Source organism: Limulus polyphemus, unplaced genomic scaffold (genome assembly GCF_000517525.1).
Source record: "Limulus polyphemus unplaced genomic scaffold, Limulus_polyphemus-2.1.2 Scaffold2331, whole genome shotgun sequence".
Taxonomy (NCBI): domain Eukaryota; kingdom Metazoa; phylum Arthropoda; class Merostomata; order Xiphosura; family Limulidae; genus Limulus; species Limulus polyphemus.
In genome coordinates, this window is record NW_013667941.1 from 67,714 (window position 1) to 90,355 (window position 22,642).

Consider the following 22,642-nt stretch of genomic DNA (forward strand, 5'->3'; position numbering starts at 1 on the left):
GGCCTAACTCTTGTTCTTAGTACTACATTTGTTAGTTCTTACCTTTGTTTAATGGAGCCTAACTCTTGTTCTGAGTACTACATTTGTTAGTTCTTACCTTTGTTTAATGGAGCCTAACTCTTGTTCTGAGTACTACATTTGTTAGTTCTTATGGCAATAGCCTTTTTTTTTTCTTTACTTTTATGAAGCTTGTTTAGTTTATTGTCTTACGTATATTCTGTATCATATTATTATCATTTTCACGGCCGAGGTATCAACAGTGTTTGATGTCTTAATTATGTTTTTTTAGTATGATAGAAAATGCCTGTTAAGTTTTGCCGATTCACGAGGTATATTGCAAGCAACATATTAACAATTTGTGTATATTATAGGTTTGGCTTTTGTTAGGATGTTACGAAAGTTAGTTCCACTTTTAAATATGACCTCATTAACAGTTTTGGCAGAAGACCATTTATAGATGTTTACATTTTTTTAAGCGCTAGAAGTCAATGTCTCAGCGAATTTGGTTAATAATGAAATGGCTGCCGAATTAAAGAAAATGTCTACATTAATTCATATTATGTTATCTACTTTTTATGGAACGACGGGTACTGATTGTTATTAAAAGTAGCATATATGTTTCTTCTGCTATATTTTTACTGAATTTATTTATTTTGGGCAATGCTATTTCAGACAAATACTAGTCCATATATATATGACACCAATAGACATTAACCTCTGATTTAAGGAAGCTATCTGCATACACCAGAACTGGTATATATACACACATACATATATAGTGTAAAGCGAGGTGGTTTCACATATATACCTAGTAATGAGCATAGCTAAGGAAATATTATGTTCAAATGTTACTTGTAATGATTATAATGCATTGTTTCATCAATTGAGTACTCTTGCTATTAACAACATCTTCGGCCATAAACCCCATAATATCTCACGAAGTTCAGTCAGCCCAGGAGGCTTGTTTGTTTGTAGTTAAGTACAAAGCTACACAAAGGCCCACCACGGGTATCGAAACCCGGTTTCTAGCGTTATAAGTGCCATTGGGGGGTTCCAGGAGGTTTAGGTTAGTGTTAAACCCATATTATACTAAGGTAACAATTAAGAATAACTATTATAATAAAGTAGTAAATATAAAATTAAGTTAGAAATGAACACATAATTAAAGTAGGTATATTAAATATTCTATGTGTCCGCAATGTGGTAAAAGTTTCACTCGTTCAGGCCAATGGCCACAATAAAAACTACCATATTTGGTACAAGTTATACTTGGTTCGGCCAGCTTAGTAGATTTAGGTTAATCCTAAATCCATAAACTCAGATAACAATGTGACATAACCTTTATAATAATAAATAAATATATATATATGTATATCGTACCATTCATAGATACAGTTAAATTAATACAGTTACAGACATCAGTAGTTATACAGATAATTAATATGTACACAGGTGAGAAATAATAATATTTATATCTACCCTGTCGTCACCTCCTGATGTCTCCCTGAAGCGGATAAAGTATCTAATAGCACTGGCTCTTGGGCCGGTCTGAGGCTTTTTACATCGAAGAAATCTCGGTAAAGATTGTATTTACAACAAATTTGACTGATGGAATTCCCAGCAGAAGATCTACTGCCATTTACAGCCATTCTATAGCATAATCTGACTAGCTCGTTTTCAGACGAACGGCAGGAGTTCATAAAGTTTACAAAACGCTTGTGCATTTGAAATTCTATGGGATGATCATCCACAATTCTAGATAACAAATCACAGTGAGTGTCATATGGCACCATGAGAATACGATGAATGCATTTCCGCCATGCGCAATAAAAACTCTCGATTGTCTTATGATCCAAATCCCAAAGATTCGATCCATATGAACACATACAGCAAGTTTTAAACAGACTGTATCGCACATCATGTGAACAATGTGAAAATTTAGATAGTAACGAATTACATCTCTGGTACAATTCATTCACGCTTTTCTGAATGGAATTTACTATGTAATTAAGCCGATGTAATGACCAAGGTGTACAGCTGATTCACTTAATGGCACAATCACGTCATAGAACAATACAGGCTGTTCTACATTATCATTACTAACTGAAGTAGGACACCTAAATTTCAAAAACTGGCATTTCGCTGGATTGAACTTAATGTTAAGGTTCTTGCCTATTTGTTCGGCAATTTCCAACATATTCAATAACCCAGTTTTCGACGGAGCTAAAAGGATAATGTCATCGGCGTAAGCGATCGCTCCTGCAAATGTTCTGCCAAAGTAGCAACCCTGACCACAGTTAGGTAGCTCAGTAAATAACATATCAGCATAGTTCGAAAAATAGAATAAAATAGAAATAATAATGAAGATTAGGTATAATTACTATAATAACCAATACTCTTAATGAAAGAAGCCTTAAATAAAATATCGTGTATAAGGTATTACTAACTTATTATTCTTGCTGAAAAATAAACAGATATGGCAAAGATTTTTGAAACAGAAATACTTGTGACGCCATCCCATAAACGTAAATGACATTAGTTACAACGTATAATAAATACAAATTATGGTACATTTTTTGGCACAAGTGAGAAAGAAACAACAAAAAAAGAATAGGTCTAAAATAAGTTTTAGCAATTCATTTTAATTGTATTGTCCAGTATATATTTTCAGTAAGAAGACTGTATTAATATCACTTCAATATTGAGTATTAGAGCCGGTGTGTCCCCCGGTAGGTCAGCGGTAGTTTTAAGGACATATAACGTTAAAACTCGGGGATCGATTCCCCGTGGTGAACAAAAAGCCCATTGTGTAGCTTTGCTATAAAACAACGACAACAACAACAGAGCCAGTGTTTGCCGGAAATAACATTGTAATTTCAGTATTTTACCTCCTGAGTTACTCTGTATTTTCAAAAAAGCTACTTAATTCAGAAATAAAGCCAAATGTTTTAATATAATTGTTTCGTTATCTTTACGTTGGCATTTTTAGCATTTCTTTTTAATTTTTAGGCAACATTTTAATAGTGTGAACCGTGCTTAAAATATTCTCAAACTTTCATGAAAAAAATTATCTAGCATGTTCGTTTCTTTATCCTGCTATTAAAACTGTTGCGTATCTGCTTGTTTGTTAATTCCCGTTATAAATTCTTTCCGAGGAACTTAAGCGATACAAGTCTTTTCTTGATTAAACCAGTTTATTCTTTCTCGATACAACCTTTTAGTACATAGTAATTCCACAGTTAGTACGTTTCTCGTCACTTTAAACTTAACTACTTTTAATGATACACGTTATAAATCACAGCGATTCACAATCTCGATAACTTTTCTCTCTATGAGTACAAACACACACTTTATATTACCGTCACTACTGTTCGCTTCTTTAATTATCTATCTATCGCTGGCTTCTCTGCCAACGAAGGGGGCGACCCGAACACACTCGGGCCTCCCCGATCATTCGAGAAATTCATCACGTGACTTTCGCTGTCGTAACAAAACGTTTAACATATTACCTGTGTTATATATCCAGATGTTTGGTCTAATTTTTATACACTGCACATAAGTAAAACAAATGACCTTATACTTAATATTTACTACACGTTATGTGTAGGCTGCACTTTAATTAAGTATGTGTTAATTTATAAATAATTCATAACACATACCTTAAATTTCCAAAGTTGGCTGGGTTTTTTTTTTTAATAGCGGAAAATAGTCTATTTTTATATCTGTAAAGACTGGCCCTGTTAATACTGGAGGAAGAAATTGGGATTTTCAACCTGAACGGCATTTTATGTTATTGACAGACTAAACAGCCAAGTCATAGACCCCTGGTGTTCAACTATAGCCATCCTTAATTTAGAAATGCGGACTAGAAAGGCAACTAAGCAACCTCCCTCTACAAAGGCCTTATCCGTCTTTTTGAACCAAATAAAGGCACTTAGTGTAAATTTTACAACACATGCCCCAACTGAAAATGCAGAACGTGTTCAGCAGTACCACGGCTCGAACCTCGGATCATTCGATACGAAGTCCAGAACGCTAGTTACTAGGAATCATCCAGCCTTAATATAGGAGTAATTCAAAATACTGAGGTGCCAGTAATGCACTCTCCTTCCTCGGTATTTAGTACTATATCATGAACTGCACCTTATGCGACACATGGGCTAAATGGCCAGGTCAGAAATCATTAAAGTTCAGGCTTAGCCATCCATAATTTTGAACTGTTGACCTGAACCTCCTGTTGGAAAATCCAATGAGGACAGCTAAGACCCTATGTTATGAACGAATGAGCAAATATTGTGTTAAATGTTGTATGCAGTGTCATTGTGGTATTTCATCACATTAAAATATAATTTATTTATTTTTCTAAATTGTGACTTTATCCTTTCAAACAAAAATTTAAATTTTTGAAGAACTACTATAATTTTTAATCGTTAACAGGTTTCACAATATAAAATGGTTTCGAATAAAAGACAACTTGCTCGTTCACAAGCTGAGGACTGAGATAAATGTTAAAGAAGCTGCTAGTAGATTGCTTTTACTTGAAAATATATATATATATCTTCAAAAGATCAATAAGATTCACCCGTGGATACGAATAACAAAACAATGTAATTTCATACTGTTCTGTTTTTTTTTCCTCTCTTTTATTAATTTCTTAATTAATGGGTTTCGTGACTTCAAAGTCACTCTTCAGGATTGTTTGTTTGTAATTAAGCACAAAGCTACACGATGGGCTATCCGTGCTCTGCCCACCATGGGTATTGAAACCCGGATTCTAGCGTTGTAAGTCCGCAGACATACAGCTGTGCCACTGGGGGCACACTCTTCAGGATATAGTTTTATTGAGAATATATAACAAAAACATCCAAATACAGTTTTTCAACTAAACACATATAAACAAAAAAATAAATACATCTATTTTCCAAATGTACAAACACATAATACACACCATGAATAATTTAAGTATATCAAAAATACTCAAAAATAAATTAAATTAAAGTTTATCCAATATACTTTCCTTTTTTGAATTAAAATCTTATTGTTATTATACTTTCTCTTGTTATTATAGAAATGTAATGTATTTATTCTATAATTTCATACTTCTTACTTGCTTTATTGTCTTTTATGTAAGTTTTAGTAATACTTTTCATGGTTTGGCAATTTACACAACCAGTTACACCTACCCTCTTATTTCTATCTATTTAAAGTGGCGCCAAAAAGATTATAAAATATTTTTTGAAAAATAATATTTTATGTTTAACATTACATGCTCAAAAAGGGCAAAAATGAAAATTTGTGTTTTTAGAATATTATTTTTTTTTCAAAATACATTCATTAAAACGTTTACTGGCATATAATGGGCTTTTTTGGAATTTATGTAAATTTAACATTAATCTTGAATTATCTGTTTCACTAACATAGAATTCACCACAATTTACACTTTCAAATATATATATATATATATATTATGTTCTCAGAATTGCAATTAAATGTTTTATTAATGAAAAACAAAATATATTTATTATTGTTCTTTAGTGTTTTGGTAGTTTTCATGTAACCTAAATTACATAAAGTACAGTTCTTTATTTCACAATCGAAAAAGCTTCCTTAGAAATATATTTATTTAGGTTTATTCAATAATCTATACACATTTTTAGGTTGTCTTTTTGATAAAATAATTTTATTTTTGAATACATCTTTCAGGTTTTTTTTATCTATATTATTTGTTTTAATTGTGTATTAACAAATGATAAATACATAGATATATTTGGACAATGAGTAACAACAAAAGGTGTAACATCCTGTTTAGGTTTACTAATATCTCTTTAATTTTTTTTGTCAAAAAAGTTATTCTTAGCAATTTCAAAGCCTCTTAATATAACTTTCACCAGATAATATATTATATAAACTTTAACTAATTTCAATTATTCTTGAGCATTTTTAATATACTTAATTTATACACGGAGTGTATTATATGTTTGTACATTTGGAAAATAGATGTATTTAATTTATGTTTAGTTGAAAAACGTTTTTTTGAATGTTTTTGTTATAGATTCCCAGTAAAATTATATCCTGAAGAGTGACCTTTGAAGTCAGGAAACCGGCTGATGAGATTAATAAGGGAGAGAAAAAATAGAATAGTCTGATACTCCAGTGTTTTGTTATACAGGCCCGTACGCAGAATGTTGAGAGGGGGGGGGTCTTATTTGCGAGATCAAAAGCCAGCAAATACTGTGCGAAGCACATTTAGCATGCAAATCACACTAATACTACGGGTTTCTGGAGGCATGCAACTATTTCAAACCGAAAAATGCTAATACTTCATCAAAAGAACGTAGACTATGTAGAAAACATTAAATACCATAAGCAGCTGCGCTATAACTATATATATGCATAATTTGTTTAAATGTGACAAAAATAGGGGGTTCGGCCGAACCCCCTCAGATCCTCCCTGCGTACGTGCGTGTTATATATATATATATATACTGTCATGATATAAAAGACTGTTTAGTTTAGATATTACTGAGTAATTTATTTTGTGAGTGAATATTTTATTATCGATTAGTTTTTTGTTAGAATAACAGTTTAAAGCAGACGATTGTAGGAAGTTGTGTTTATAGCTCATTGATGTTGAGACTATCGAACGTTGCGTGCAATACACTGACGTCCAGAATATAGAAATATAGAAGGCAGACAAACGATTAAGTGATAAACATATAAATAGTGTGAGACGAGCGGAAACAACAGATGGACAATAGCAGTAGACTGTAAAGTTAGGACCAAGGAAAATGTTCGGCGTGAAGTTAACTACCGTAGAAGTGATAGATCTAATATTTAATATGTTAGAATAAGACTAACAGTAGAAAAGGAGATAAGAAAAATAAGTTATTCCGTCAAAGCGTGATTCTAAAGTAATTTTTAAAAGTTTAGAAAAACGACTTTTTACACTCCAGATAAATATAAAAGAATACATTTTTATTTCAACCAACGTTTCGCCTTTGCGGCTTCATTAGGGTTAATATACATAACTGTAATTGAAATGTAATTGAATCAGCCTGAGTGCACTTTGACAAAAGAAACAGGGGATATTTTGAAAAAAGAAGACCAAACGATTACGGTAACTCGCGCCACAATTGTAACCGAATACGTATTGAAAATGAAATCACAACTTACTTGTGTATCAAAGAAACTGGATGTCCATTGACCTCAGCAATTTTTCCACCAGCTTTCTGCAGGTACCTCCGATGCAGGTCAAATAAATCTTCACGTGCAGTTGTAGGCGTGTCTTTCTCAGCTCCGTCAGCGTTCTTCAAGGGTGAAAACTCGTCTTTCCTCAGCACTTCCCACACTGCAAATTTGCTAATAAGAAACGTGAAAATTTCACTTAGTTGATATGCAAATAACCAAGTGTTTAAATTTACAAAATCAACTGTCCTCTAGATTCTTTACATCGAATTTCAAAACACTAGAGCGCTGTAGGGCTTTCGCAACAGCATACAATTAAACGACATTACTATAACAAATAGCATATGTTTTTAGAAACATATAAAGTTCATTAGCATAAGGAAAACAGGGTATATTGATATGGCTTTTACACGCATTTTACTACTTATGTAGATTTACTTACTCTAACAAGTTATTAAAAAATCTTTCATGCTGGTAACGTGGGATATTATTATTCATTGTAATTTATTTATTACACTACTATATTGTTGTAATTGTTTGTATTCTTGAGCGGGTTCTTCTTTAATTATTCGTTGAACAAAGAATGTTAATTCCAGTCCATTTAATGATAAAGAAGGTTTTATAACTTCACATATAACGCTAAGTAGTTATTTCACTTTGATGAAAAGGTTAGAGGAGAACGACCTTTAAACTCCAGATAATCATAAAATAACTTTTTATTTGAACCAACGTTTCGCCTCCGTGGCTTCATCAGGGTTAGTACATACACAACATTTCATTGTTAAATTCTCCCGTATCTCTACTAATAGAGATTTACCTCGTTCAAACACAAACTCAAAATTTAAAAACTAAATTAGCTGACCAAGTGACACATAAACAGAGTAGCACTCTCGCATTAACCAATCAACAACTGCTCTAGTCTAATAGACGTTTTACATCGTCCAAATTGTTTCCTACACCATTACGAAAGTTTTTGTCATTATTTGATACTCTTTATTACGTGACGTTAAAACTAGCCAAAAACAGTACAAATGTATAAATTAAGAAAGGAAAAACAATAACATAACCTTTAACAATGTTATTATATGGTAGCATGCTATAGTTTTATATTGTAATAATTATTTAATTAATTATTTGCAATTATGTATTATAAGTATGGACTATGTATGTCATAAGATTCTAAGCCTAGTTTGTTCCGTGTTGATCATATTATAGAATCTTTTTTTTTAAGAATTGTCAGGTTTGGTTGTGTAAGTGAGTCAGAGTTAATTACACGAAGGCTATCTGCGCTAGCTGTCCCTAACTTTGAATTGATAGACTAAGAGGAAGACAATAGCATCCATCGCTATCTTTTGGGCTACTCTAATGGAATAGTAGGATTCAACCGTCACTCTTATAACATACCAATGGTACCAACGTGAGGAGCGTCATTTTGTGGCAACGAGACGTGAACCAAGATGTATCTACAGTCTATCACTCTAACCACTGGGCCACGCTCTGGCCAGAATTAATGAGAATTCGAGAGTTTGGATTGGACAATAATTTTTAGAGTCAAAGAAAACTTAGGCATTTAGTGAGTGAGCACCTAATAAAATATTGTCGTTGTTTAGGCTTATTGTTGAAGTCAACATGCACGGCTCTAGGAGGTTGTCTTAGGAGTTGCCATGTGAATAACCTCTGTGTAGATGGAATCGTGGATATTTTGAGATATTAACTGTAATAATTTAGCAATCAATTTGTTCTGTTCTCATTGGCAACTTAAAACAAATACATCTTTCGTTAGAATGTAAATATGTTTATTTCGGCATCAGAAGGGGGAGTGAACATCGAGAAAAACAGCGTCCGAAGCTCTAACAAGTATTGAAGTGGAACAGTTTACCTCGAAGAGAATACTTGAAGTCAGAAAACTTTTTTAGGTTTAATCTAAAGGCGTTTTGCAAGTTATTTTCTGGTATGGGATGTCCTGTGAATAAGATGTTGGCGCAACATTACAGTTCTGTTGGACAGAATAATATGAACAGACATTCACTGCTCTTAACGAAAGTCTTACCTTAACACCAATATTAAGCTCCTCAACAACTGAAGATCTGTTGTTTCTAAACACAAATACAGGAAGAGAAACAGAAATTAATTGCCCATCAACCCACATGCTCACAGTTAAAACTTAATGCGTGATTCATAAGGAATTTTTGACATTGTAAAAGCTTTGAATCATTGTCCTTAAATTTTTACATCGGTACAAACAAGTTTTTTTTTTCCACTCGATTTGATTTAGTAATCGCCGAGATGGTTAATAAATTTCCTGAATCCCAATAGCCAGACAGTAAGACTACTTCAAACTTTCCAGGGATGTGAGCTTATCGTACTGAACTGTACCATAAAAATGCCGAGATATTGGTAAGGAAGACTGCAGTGAAGACGGCTTCATATGAAGTGAAAGCAAGAAGTTTCATGACAATCAAGAACGTCAACGAAAAGAGAGGCAAGCTGCAGTTCTTGGAGTGTCTTTACACGAAAGAAACGAATTAAAGAAGTCTAGAATATAACTTTAGGATGCTGAGGCTAGAGATGTTAGTACTGATCCTATTGTGAAATGGATTAAACATGGAGCTGAAAGATTACTAAGGCAAACATCTGCTTTTTACATCTCACCGACAAAAGTGAATTAGCCTCCATAGGATTCTATTCAAACTACAATTGCAAACCTATAACAAGTGGGGTCCTTTCCTTTCTCAGTAGCACCATGTCCTTTTAAGGGAGGGCACAATCGCCCTTCACAATCCCAAAATAATTCCACTGTCTAAATACTGCGAGGTGTATGTGTAATGTGTTTAAAATTTACAGTGATCACTTATGCAGAAGTCACACACAATGTTCTGGTGAAACCTAAACTGAAGACATCACAGTTTTGGATCCTATAAGTTAAAAGGTTTGTAACCCCTAGTTTAAACTCTATGATGATATTTTGTACCTATAATAAGAAAATGAAGACATTACAAAAATAAATTATTCTTGTTACTATGATGAATGCTGTAAGCACTTTGCCATCTCTGTAACCTTCTCTCATCGGGATATCTTGGTGTTAAGAAGACGTTAGAGAAACTACGAGACAAATTCTATTGGGTTGAATACTACGCCTGTACAAAAGTGGTGTGAACCTTGAAACATGGTTTGTGAAAAGAATGATCTTCAGAAGCATTTATATGGACAATTAAATGAGTATATTGTTAAAGCACTACTTGAAAGATTAGTTTTGGATGTCCTAGGTTCGACCACCACAGTTAAGCGATGAGAATACTACGCTTTAGCTAGCTAATTTCGTAACTGATTCTGAATTTCCAGTAGCTAAAGCGCAAAATAAGAAGCCATTGCTAAATATAGTTCATCGCAATGGTATATTTTTCTTTAGTAAAAAATATTCTAAATCTTAGCTTTCAAGTAGGCCTAATATTATTTTTTTTCTGCATCATATTCTAATCATGGAAACACCTGGACACTCACTTTGATCATGAATGTTGTCTTTCCAGGACTTTTTGACAGCAACTTATGAACACTTAAATCCAACAACTGACGATCTTTTGATGGCTTGCTTTGAGTTACTTTTCTTGAAAAAAAAATCCGAAATGATTTGTTTCGATAAATACTCATTAAAAGTCATTTATGCACATGTTTTTTGATGTGGCTATTAGAGAATGATGCAAACTTTGTTTGGAGATTTTAAATATTTCCATGAGATTGTGTTCACCAGCAGAGTTGCTCTATAGCTACTACATAAGCTCTATACCTGATTGGCTGTTGAGTTGCTCTATAGCTACTACATAAGCTCTGGACCTGATTGGCTGTTGAGTTGCTCTATAGCTACTACATAAGCTCTAGACCTGATTGGCTGTTGAGTTGCTTTATAGCTATTATTTAAGCTCTAGACTTGATTGGCTGTTGAGTTGCTCTATAGCTACTATTTAAGCTCTAGACGTGATCGGCTCTATAGTTGCTCTATAGCTGTTACTTAAGCTCTAGACCTGATCGGCTTGCGTTTCTCACGATATAAGGGAGCGACTACGTAACGTATGAAGCAGGAAAAGGTTTTGTTCACTTCAAAGCGTTCCTAAGTTTTATCACAGAGACTTTCTATTAAATTTCTGGTTGTTCTGATTTATTTATTTTAATAGATGGTGTTCTCCTTTTTGTAGTTTTTTCACTAGTTCACATAGGCTTCAGCCTCCATATCTATAGCTTGTTTTAAAGTCATCTGGGCACCAAATGTCAATGCACAAACTATAAGCTCCAAAACTGCAGTAAAAACTCTTCGGTCGATGTCATGATTACTTAACTCAGGTTGTCCTGTAGCAGTTCGTTCAAAACTACCACTGGATCGATCCATAAAAACTAAACAAAGCGTGGTAGCTGTATTAAATTGAAGCTAAGAATACTTGGTAAAGCTAGAAAGGAAAGATCAACCTTATCTAGGGACGTTTGTGCCACTGACGAGCCCAAACAAACTTTTTCAAGTTGTATGTGCAGTCTCACTTATGCTTTAGGGAGATATATCAGTGGTGTATCCAGGATAACCTGAAGGGAAGGGGGTATCCAAATCAGATGGTCAAATCTGACTAGCTTCGGAGTATGAAAGAACTAATTGTGCTAAATACAAATTTCAGAAGACATATTAAAAGAAACATTACAATATTTTGGAAAAAAATCACCATCTCCAGTTTACCAGAGGAAAACTAAATTTGCAGTTTTATGAAAATTTCATAATGAAAAGTTAAAACTTGAAACCACTATTTGAGACTATACATTATATTACTATTTTCAAATAGAAAAATAAAAGGACACACTACTGTTGAAGTTAAGTGCAAGACTTTTGCAAAATTGAATTAATATTTTGAGGAGTCTCACACGTTCAGGCGAGGTTTTAGTGAATCATTAGTTGACGTTGAATTGGTAGAAATGAGTTGAATCGCCGAATACAATTAACAATCGCCATTAGCCTAAGAATATTTTTGTAGCGTTGTTATTTTGTATTATTTGGTGAACATAATTCAAAGTCCAGTCCACGTAAACGATACAAAATTAATTAATTTCTTCTTGGACATTTTCTACAAGCTTGAACAATTGTATACTGTTGTAGCTTATTGTAGGCCTACGTTTACAAATGACGCTAACTGCACTATACTAACGCAAAAGCAACTTACTTGTACAAAGTAACCCAATGTTCTCGATAGCTAACACAGGTCCAAAATAGCCAATTCACTTTATCAGGTAGAAACAACTCTCTATCTTGAAACAACTATATATCTTTTTAACTAATGTTTAAACTATCCTTCAACTCATCTATATCTTCTTGATGCTTCGCTGACCCCGTATTTATAATCTACCCTCGAATGTACTAGAAAACTTGACCTCAAATCTTTAGAAATTTAACGTCATCATTACAACATACAGTCCCACAAACGTACTTAATCATAACGTCCTGTACCCTCTAGCTAACTAACAAATTACAACAGTATAAAAGTAAACATAATGTGGAAGTGATAGGTTAACGTATGAATTGGCCGAAAGCATGTGTTGTACGTAGTAAATGAGTTTTATCCAGATTTGAAGTACCTATCATACTTCATTCTAATCAAGCAGAAACTTTATGTAAGTTTTGTTTGCAAAATACATAAACGCTCTTATCCAGGTAAAGCTGTAGAACGCCAAAAATGTGACATTTGGACCAACTATCCAAGTATGTGAAAGAAAATGACAAGAAGAGACCAAAACCTGTTCCAACTATTAATGAGTTAGAATAACGTGATATAGAAAGCTATGGATCAAACCGTTGTTCTGGTTCTTTTTAGAAGAGACAGGGGAAAATGTACTTGATTACATATTTCTGTAGATTGCATCTGTTTTAGAAGTTTTGGACAGGTTTTTGCAACATTAAGAGACAATAGGATAATATCTCTGTAAATCTTGTACGACGACAAGTCTATCTCAAAATCTGCTGACAGTACAGAAAATTATACGTGGTGATAAAGAGAATAAACTATATGGTAAACTATATTTCAAAAAGCAGACATTCCAAGTCGAATTTTGTTTATCGTGACCAACCATCGTGAGAAAACAGGCTATTGGTCATTCGTGAAAATGAGCTAAGCAGATGAGACTTTATTAAAAAAAAGTCAGCAAAGAAAGAAGAATTAACTCCAAGTGGAACCTCTGAACACGAACCTGATTCTGCTGCTCCAAGTCTCCAGTTTATAAATAGGAAATACACCAAACCTCCTAGTACGTGATTAACACCCTTGGATCGAAGCGTCTGGTATTCTTGGTGATATTTTAATGATCTCGATTATCCATCATAAAAGACTTCTCTACCTTATTTCCATACATTACTGAAGAGAGGACCACTAATGTATTTGGTTTCAAGGTATAAAACAGTGTTAGACAATTGTATAAAAGTTAGAAATTGTCACGTCTTCGGAAATAAAAAATATGTATAAGTTATTTATTATTGATAATTTTGAACGACATTGTGTTACTTTGAAATATAACCATTTGTTAATTATTATTATTCGTAATAGTGCACTGACAGACATCTTATTGTGGTGTTAGTCTAAGATTTTCTTTTGACACTAGTTAATGGTTAGTATAAGCTCATTTCAAGAGGTAAGATATGCTTCTGTGTATTCAAATTATGCGCAGAAGTAGACTAGGTGTATTTGAAATTAAGATAATTTTGAGGCAGATGATTTATTTTAATTTCTAGAAGATGTGAACTACAATTAGTGGTTCTGTTCGATTGTATTTTTGTTGTTTTTTTATTTTGCGAAAAGCTACACGAGGGCTATATGCGCTAGCCGTCCCTAATTTAGCAATGTAAGGCAGCTAGTCATCATCACCCACCGCCAACTCTTGGGCTACTCTTTTACCACCGTCATATTATAACACCCCCATATTTGATGTAACGGGGATTCGAACCCGCGACCCTCAGATTGTGAGTCAAGCGCCCTAACCACCTGGCCATGCCGGGCCTTGTAGAATGTAAAGCGTGTGACTTGTTACACTATACTATACAGTTTCTACTTTTGATAAGACTTTGAAATATTTATCAACCCAATAAAATAATCCAGTAAAAATTCATCACATAACGTTACAATTTTTCTCTCTCTACTGACTGATTCAGCTAAGGTCAAATTTATATAAATGAATCTTTTACTTTCACAAAAAATGTAGAGATAATTTTTTTTTAAGTTTTTAACACTGAAACACTAAAAATGATTTAAAAATAATAAGTTCGATCAAAACATACTTAGTAAATTCAAATACATCGAACACAAACTTCTCCAACTTTATCCCGTTAGGTTTTTCAGGTTTCACTATCTGACCGTTGTCATTCGTATAAGGGATCTTCTTCCTAGCAACGTGATGTTTCAGGTTGTTTGAACTGAAAAAGAAAAGGTCAGGCTATAAATTGCTGATATGGGTAGTATTAAATTGTTTATTACAAAAACACGTCATTTCATTTTTTTTAGATCATCATCAAATTAAAAAGGAGATTCGAAAAACCGAGATGTCTTTTGACGTGAGAACAACAATATTAAGGAACAAAAGTCAGAGGAAATTTTCTTACAATGAAATCCTTGTACGTTTCCACATTTCTTGACCAATCAGCACTAAACTTGACACAGTGATACAGGATGACACGAGGAAGATCTAATTTCTATTCTTTAGCATTAGAATGAACTATGTAACCACTATTCTTGAAAACAGTATGTCTTTCTTTTCAGTATTGGTACCTTTACGTATGTTTATTGCACTTTAATGTTTATTATGTTAAGAAAAAGAAATAAAAGCACAATTTCTTATCCTTTGTTACAAACGAGATTTTATTTCATCCGTTCAACGTATGAGTACTCCACCTGGTGAAGAATAATTTTGTGTTTGTTTACTCAAAGCTATTTTCTAATAATTTAACACACACCAGTATGAACTTGATATTTTTAAATGGGGATTTTAAACATTTTTTGTTTGTGTGTGTATGGGGGGGGGGCAATGAGACATTTAATGGCGTCAAGTCGAAAACAAATATAAAATTAGATCAATGGATAGCATTACCTCGGGAGAGAAGGTAACGACACTTCAGGGGGCTTGTCCCCCGCTGCCACTGGTTCTGTATATATAAGACAGAACGTATTACTACTTACTTGGTTACATCACGTAAAAAGTCCAGTGTGAAGAAATGGTTACAGATGTTAGCAGCGTTAAACATCAACCGACCATCTGGACCACGCTTCTGTGCCGTTCGAGGAGTTATTTCACTGTATTCCACAACCTGGTACTTCCCGGCTACTTTACAGACCACGCCTACTGGTTCCATCGGAAAAGATTTTTCGACCACCTGGTTAAGGCCAATATTAATAATAATGACTTTTCATGTGGATTTTAAACAACACTGTTTGCCATTATATAGTAATTGATCTGAAAAACAACGTATTAACAATAATATAACCTTTGCTAAGTATTTTACTGAAACCGTATAATTTTTCCAAAAAACAAAAAACAAACAAACAACAGCATCCATCCGCACTTCTGGATTCTTTCTCCTCTAACAGTAAACTGAAATATACCCTAGCGCCCCCTACATGGATTTTAATAAATAACTTAAATCATCGTTCGAACGAGTTTAGAACTTTGCCAGAGATGCATTTCTTCTTGTTCTCGTAAGCAGCTTTTAAAATAATAGTGTCATAAGAACTGGTTGAATACTCTGCCTAAACAATCTATCATATAATTCATAAGAACTGGTTGAATACTCTGCCTAAACAATCTATCATATAATTCATAAGAACTGGTTGAATATTCTGCCTAAACAATCTATCATATAATTCATAAGAACTGTCCGAACACAAACCTTTGCAGCACAGTTTGCCCCTTTGCTGATGCAGTATCCAATGAAAACTGGATCGGCCATTTTAACCAAAATATTATCTACACAGTAGACGTGAATGTATTTAATTCCACGCCGTTCCATGTCGTCGATAATTCCTTTCTTCCTCAGTGCACGATACAAACCTCCATTTCCATCTGCAGGAGAAACAGTAAAAATCATATTTTACAGTCACAGCAAAAACTTTTTTTTTTATGTGCAGGAGTGTGTTGAAAGTAGCTTTAACTAGGATATCTTAAATACATAATTATGAAAATACTTTGACCACCTAAGTCTCCTATTAGCTCCTGTAACATGAATAGTTTTCTGTTATTCGCTCTCAGCTTATTTGATATATATATATAACAGCAATCTGGTTTTAAGTCATAAAGCCTCAGTCACAGTTTTAGAGTACGTCAATGAAATAGTTTTAAAGTCATAACTTTTAAAACACACATCGATATTGTTATGAAGTATTCTTTCGTTGGGCGGGCTTAGTTGGATTATATGGTAAAAATAATGCTTTATCCACTCCACGTAACAATAACAAATTTGTTAATTTCTTCTTTAACGTTTGCTACAGGCTACCTTCACTCGTAGTTGTAGGCCTAAGTGCACAAATAACATTTCAACAGAAATTCCGAGACTGGTAGGTACCTAACTAACAAATATACTTGCTTACAGAGTTTTCTCGTCAATCGTTCGAATAACTTAATAGAAGGCAATATTTCTCACTTCTAATAGTAAACTGTGAGCAACTTTTCTAACACTGAGTTCAAGAACGATAATTTCGCTAACTACCTACTCATAAATAATGTACCTTTATGTCTCCTAATTAGACGAAGTTTCACGATTATTACATTATTATGACTAGCAGCTCCCTATAGTAAACTAAATTTTGACGTTGAAAACATAGCTTAGGCTTACAGAATAATTCCTCGTGATATGTGATCCAAAAACTGCTCGTAAAAAAGAAAATCAAATGCGCTAAAATACCCATATGTGTTGTAAATTACACTACCGAAAAATGTTGTAAGTAAACATAATAATTTTTCCTCTGCCATTGTTTCAGGCTCCTAAAGTGGATTAACAAATGTTCCAATTAAACCATTGAGACTTTCTACCAAGTCGAAACTTGCACTAAACTGGGGGTTTCTGAACCTAGAGTCTGCCCGGCGCTCGAAGGTTGGAACAGGAGCCGAAAGCTGACACGTGATGAAAACTCCCAGTTTCTGCATTTAAAAAACTTGCTTCTACGACTCAAGTGTATAAATTTATGTTTGCTTTAGTTTAATTTAGCAAAATACAAATACACTAATCCTTAAAAGCTATCGTCCAATCATCACCAGTCGTAGCATTCTCACGCTTAAAAGTTATTTATAATCATTTAGTAAGTAAAAATAGTAACCCACACTATAAAAGGTTTTATCAGCTGAAATTATCACATGTAAGTCTAGGTAGCTTATGTTTGTATGTTTTATCAGCCAGGCAGAAAGTTAATGTTTGGTGAGATTTTGGATATAATGGATACAGGAATTTTTATAAGAACCAAGAAATTGCAGTTTGTATATGACTTACCTAGGCCTCTAGCTATCTTCAACGTAACGATATACGACTTAACTGGGCCTCTAGCTATCTTCGTGACGATATACGACTTACATTGGCCTCTAGCTATCTTTAACGTGACGATATACGACTTACCTGGGCCTCTAGCTATCTTCGTGACGATATACGACTTACATTGGCCTCTAGCTATCTTTAACGTGACGATATACGACTTACTTGGGTCTCTAGCTATCTTCCACGTGATGACATACGATTTACCTGTGCCTACCTCTAGCTATCTTCAACCTGACGTATACAACTTATCCAAGTGACGATATATACGACCTACCCAGGACTCTAAATACCTTCCATGTTACAACTTACCTGGGACTTTAGCTATCTTCCACGTTACGACTTACCTGAGGCTTTAGCTATCTTCCACGTTACGACTTACCTGAGGCTTTAGCTAACTCCCACTTTACGACTTACATGGGACTTTAGCTATCTTCCACGTTACGACTTACCTGGGGCTTTAGCTATCTTCCACGTTACGACTTATCTGAGGCTTTAGCTAACTCCCACGTTACGACTTACCTGGGGCTTTAGCTATCTTCCGCGTTACGACTTACCTGGGGCTGTAGCTATCTTCCACGTTCCGACTTACCTGGGGCTTTAGCTATCTTCCACGTTACGACTTACCTGGGGCTTTAGCTATCTTCCACGTTACGACTTACCTGGGGCTGTAGCTATCTTCCACGGACTTTGTTGGATAATCTTTCCATCAAACGTGAAGCATGGAAGCATTCCTTGTTCAAACATAACGATATTTTCTTTTCTGAGTCCAAAGTAGTTGTGGCTTGCAAAAAACTCTAAGGTTGGTCCCATTGTATGCCCGCTAGTCATTATGTACCTAATTGGTTTAGAAATAATTGTAATATGAAATAACAAATAAAATATGAAGCTTATAACTGAGATAGACTAAGAATTTTCTTTATTCTTATCTGATTATCTTTTTTTCTACATTTTAAAATGTAATTCTTACAAGTTATTTTAATACTGCAGTTTTTATTATCAGTCAGCTAATAACTGGTTTATTGCAATTACTACTGTCTCTAAAGGTGTATAAGACCGTCTCTCACAAACGACGTATGTCACGTTTTTATCATGCAAAGTTCCTTATGGATTTGTAGCGCAAAGCTACACAATGGGGTAAATGTGATCTGTCCATCGCGGGGAATCGAAACCTGGATTTTAGCGCTGGCTGACGAATGTAATGTTAAAAAACTTCTTTGGACGTTTAGTGTTTACGCGATTAGTTTGGTAAAATAATATGCAACACAAAAAACGCCGTACAGTCACATTCAGTGATAAATTATTATCTGAAAAAAAAAAACAACAGTTGTATAAATACGTGCAAACAATTTGTATCTAAGCGCAACCCTAATTTCAACATTTTATAATTATTTTAAGGGACTTGTTCCAGACTTAAGTCGAATATTTATAATACTCTAGCCTGCTTTACCGTGAAGACTCCAGACGTAAGTTGAATGTGTATAATACTCTAGCCTGCTTTACCGTGAAAACTCCAGACGTAAGTTGAATGTGTATAATACTCTAGCCAGTATTACCGTGAAGACTCCAGACGTAAGTTGAATATGTATAATACTCTAGCCTGCTTTACCGTGAAGACTCCAGACGTAAGTTGAATATGTATAATACTCTAGCCAGTATTACCGTGAATACTCCAGACTTTTTCTACATTAATAGAAAAAGGATATCATTCAATTTTGATCTAAAGAAACTTCAGTGGTAAATTTTGTGCAGTGTTGTTTGTAGTTTTTACATTTAACATTATACTTAAGTTTAACTTCCGACGAGTGGTATTGGCTTTTTCAACCTGGACAGCACCTTATACCAATATAGGGTAAAATGATAGGTCAGGGTCCTCATAAGGTTCAGGCATTGCCACAAATAACTTAGAACTGCTGACCAAAGGGAGGGCAACCAGCCAATAGCACCCGCCATCTATGCGGTTACTCTCAACCGATTAGCGGGATTGAATGTCAGAGTGATAGCCGCCCCCACAAATGAAAGCGCGGAACGTATTCAGTAGCATATCGCAGCTCAAACATTACACCTTTGTCCGAAGTCAAGCAAAGTAACCATTTGGGCACGGCTGACAGTTTGCAACAGAGTTGGAAAGCTGATTTAGCTCATCAAATTTATAGTTTCAACTTGATGACAGTATGACTTTTGTCATCATAAGCATGTGATCTATAATGATTCTAATTGCAAACTACAGAATCGAAAAGCGAAAGAAAAAAACCAACAGCGGTACACTTGGTTGTTGCTGTCTAGCGCAGATAGCCCTCGAGTAGCTTTGCGTAAAATGTAGAACAACCAAACAAAGTATTGCGATAATTTGTTTATGTTTTTATATATCATAGACACAATAATCGTTTGTTGGTGTCGGAACCTACGGAGTCGTAAAGTTTCTGTTCGACACCATTTACACCAGTTTTCTTTGGCAAAGAGAATATTTCCGCGGATTGTCATTTGTTTATAAAATCCAGTCCAAAATGTTCTGGGAGAATCTCGTGCTATAACAAAACAACGATAACAAAGTGTTTTTTAAGTCGGATTGTCGTATCTCAGTCGTTCACAAAATCGGATTACATTCTGAAAAAGTATTAAGCAAATTCTACATGCAATAGAAAAGTCTGAATTAAGGAGTTGTTTTACACGTATGATATAAACAATGGAACTGTAACACAAGTGATAAGCTTGATAAGAGCTTCTGATACACGTGAGGTTTCACTCTATGTATAAACTAACCAAGGTACGGAGCCTCGTTTTCCAGTAAGTTCCTCAGCAAGATGCTCCAGTCGAACAATTCTCTCGCCTTGAAGATGGTAGAGAGTTTTTTGTGTGGGTAGTCCTACGTCATACATTCCTTTCGGGTAATTTACACCGAGTCGCGTTCCCTGACCTCCAGCAAGCAAAAGAACAGCAACCCGACCCTCTGCTATCTGTCGTAAACCTAGAACCCAAGACAAACGTACAGCAGAGATTTAACGAAAACAAATATGATAAAATATTTATGTGAAGACTTTTATATTTCGCTAAGGAAACTATATGAATTAACGACTTTATAAAACTATATGTAAGCTGTTTCTTCGTAATAATATTGAAATATATTATAAAATGCTAATTCAGATTTACTGGAAGTTCAGTTAGAGCCATGCTACTCAATTCCTACTACGATCATAAAGCTTAAGTTTTAAATGTTATTATTTTATTACGTATATACATATATATTATTTCAGAAGAATCTCTTTTATCTATATAAAAGTTTTAACGGATATTCTACACAAACTGATGAGATCTCTTTTCGAGCATTAGATTATATTTAACACTAAAATATATTATTTATGCTTATTAACTACTGTAAGGTTTTAAATAAATTATACCCAGAGTATACGTTTGAAGATTAGCATATAAATGTAGCCATTAGAGTAAAACTAAACCACTACCAGCCATAACTCGCTATCTTATTCACACTCGAATTCGAGTCGATCAAAAATAATACCAGTTAGTGTTTCCATTCACAACGTGTCCACTTGAGCTGTAACCATCTAATTACGTTGTATACAATAATAATGTTAATGTATATTCTTGAATTACTCATATAATTGTTACACATTTTTATCCTAATCGTACTTAAACTGTCAATATTCAAATATATAGCCGAGAGTGTGGTAAACAGTTTAAAGTCATTTACGGTACAAAACAACAACTATATCCAACATGGCTTATAGATATATGGAAAACAGAAATATTTTCATAAATTATAAAATAAAAAATGAATACGTGAAACTGCTTTATAATGTATATATATCCACTTGTAGCTTTTTGTCATTCCTGTTAACAAGTTGGAAACAAATACAGAAAAGTATACATGCGAATAAGAATAACCTTATCACTTTGGGTCAGTATTTTTACTCTTGCTTAACCCTATGTTTACCATATGGGGCATACTTAGTATGCTTGCTATTTATATTTCCAGGCCCCATGTGGACGTACTTAGATATTGGTTTTTCACAGTGAATCCATAGGTATGTGGTTTGTATGGCCTTTGTTCAATACAATATATAATCAATCAATCAAATGCAAAACATTTTGTCACTTCGTAAAATTTTCCAATTTCTTCTGGTGTCTCGGAATACTAAAATGCCTGGTCTTGGAAGGTTAAGCAATGTTGTTGTGAGATATAAAAGTTACTGTACCTTACCACTCTGATAAAGTGTGTAAACTAAAACTTTTAGCAGCTTGCATGCCTGGATTGTGAATTCGAGTCCCGTTGCCGCAGAAATTCGCTCAACACTAAGGGCTTCTGTGGTTACGTTATAAGAGTGACAGTCAAATCCCGTTACTTGATCAAATAAGAGAGGCCTGAGAGTTGACAGTGGGTGTTGTTGACTATATGCCTTACTTATACTGTTCTAGTTTATCGGTTCAATATTAGGGACAACTATGCGAAGATAGACCATGAAAAGCTTCGCGCAAAATTCTGAAACAAACAAAGAAACTAAACATTGATATTGTACATTTATCCAGTCCGGTTTGGTGTAGTTAAAAGTTAAAACAACAATATTAGTAATACAAAAAAGTTTGTTTGTAATTAAGCACAAAGCTACACAATGGGCTATCTGTGCTCTGCCCACCACGGGTATCGAAACCCGATTTCTAGCATTGTAACTCCGCAGACATACCGCTGTGCCACTGGGGGACTACAAAAAAGTACCGTATTTTTCGGAATATAAGACGCACCCTTATTTTGAAGACAAAGTTTTTTGGGGAAAAAAAAGCTACAGTCGCATTTGAAAGATTTTTTATTGAAAAAAAAATCAATTTGATACTTTAAAAAATAGTATATATTGTTCTAAACACAAAAGAGCTCAAAACATCAAAATAAGAAAATACTGTAGATCAAAAAAA

The 22,642-nt window shown here is 34.2% G+C and overlaps 1 protein-coding gene across 4 annotated transcripts in view; it reads right to left on the minus strand.

The window, feature by feature from the left end:
• LOC106466645 (UDP-N-acetylhexosamine pyrophosphorylase-like) overlaps positions 1-22,642 on the minus strand; it is a 70,296-nt gene that overhangs the window by 7,128 nt on the left and 40,526 nt on the right. For all 4 annotated transcript variants that reach the window (XM_022394697.1, XM_022394696.1, XM_013926936.2 and 1 more), the window contains exons 3-8: positions 20,480-20,684; positions 18,379-18,554; positions 16,085-16,257; positions 15,378-15,571; positions 14,483-14,617; positions 7,174-7,359 (exon numbers count right to left, since the gene is read on the minus strand). In XM_022394697.1, coding sequence (XP_022250405.1) covers positions 7,174-7,359; positions 14,483-14,617; positions 15,378-15,571; positions 16,085-16,257; positions 18,379-18,554; positions 20,480-20,684 — 1,069 coding nt within the window. The remainder of the gene's footprint in view (positions 1-7,173; positions 7,360-14,482; positions 14,618-15,377; positions 15,572-16,084; positions 16,258-18,378; positions 18,555-20,479; positions 20,685-22,642) is intronic.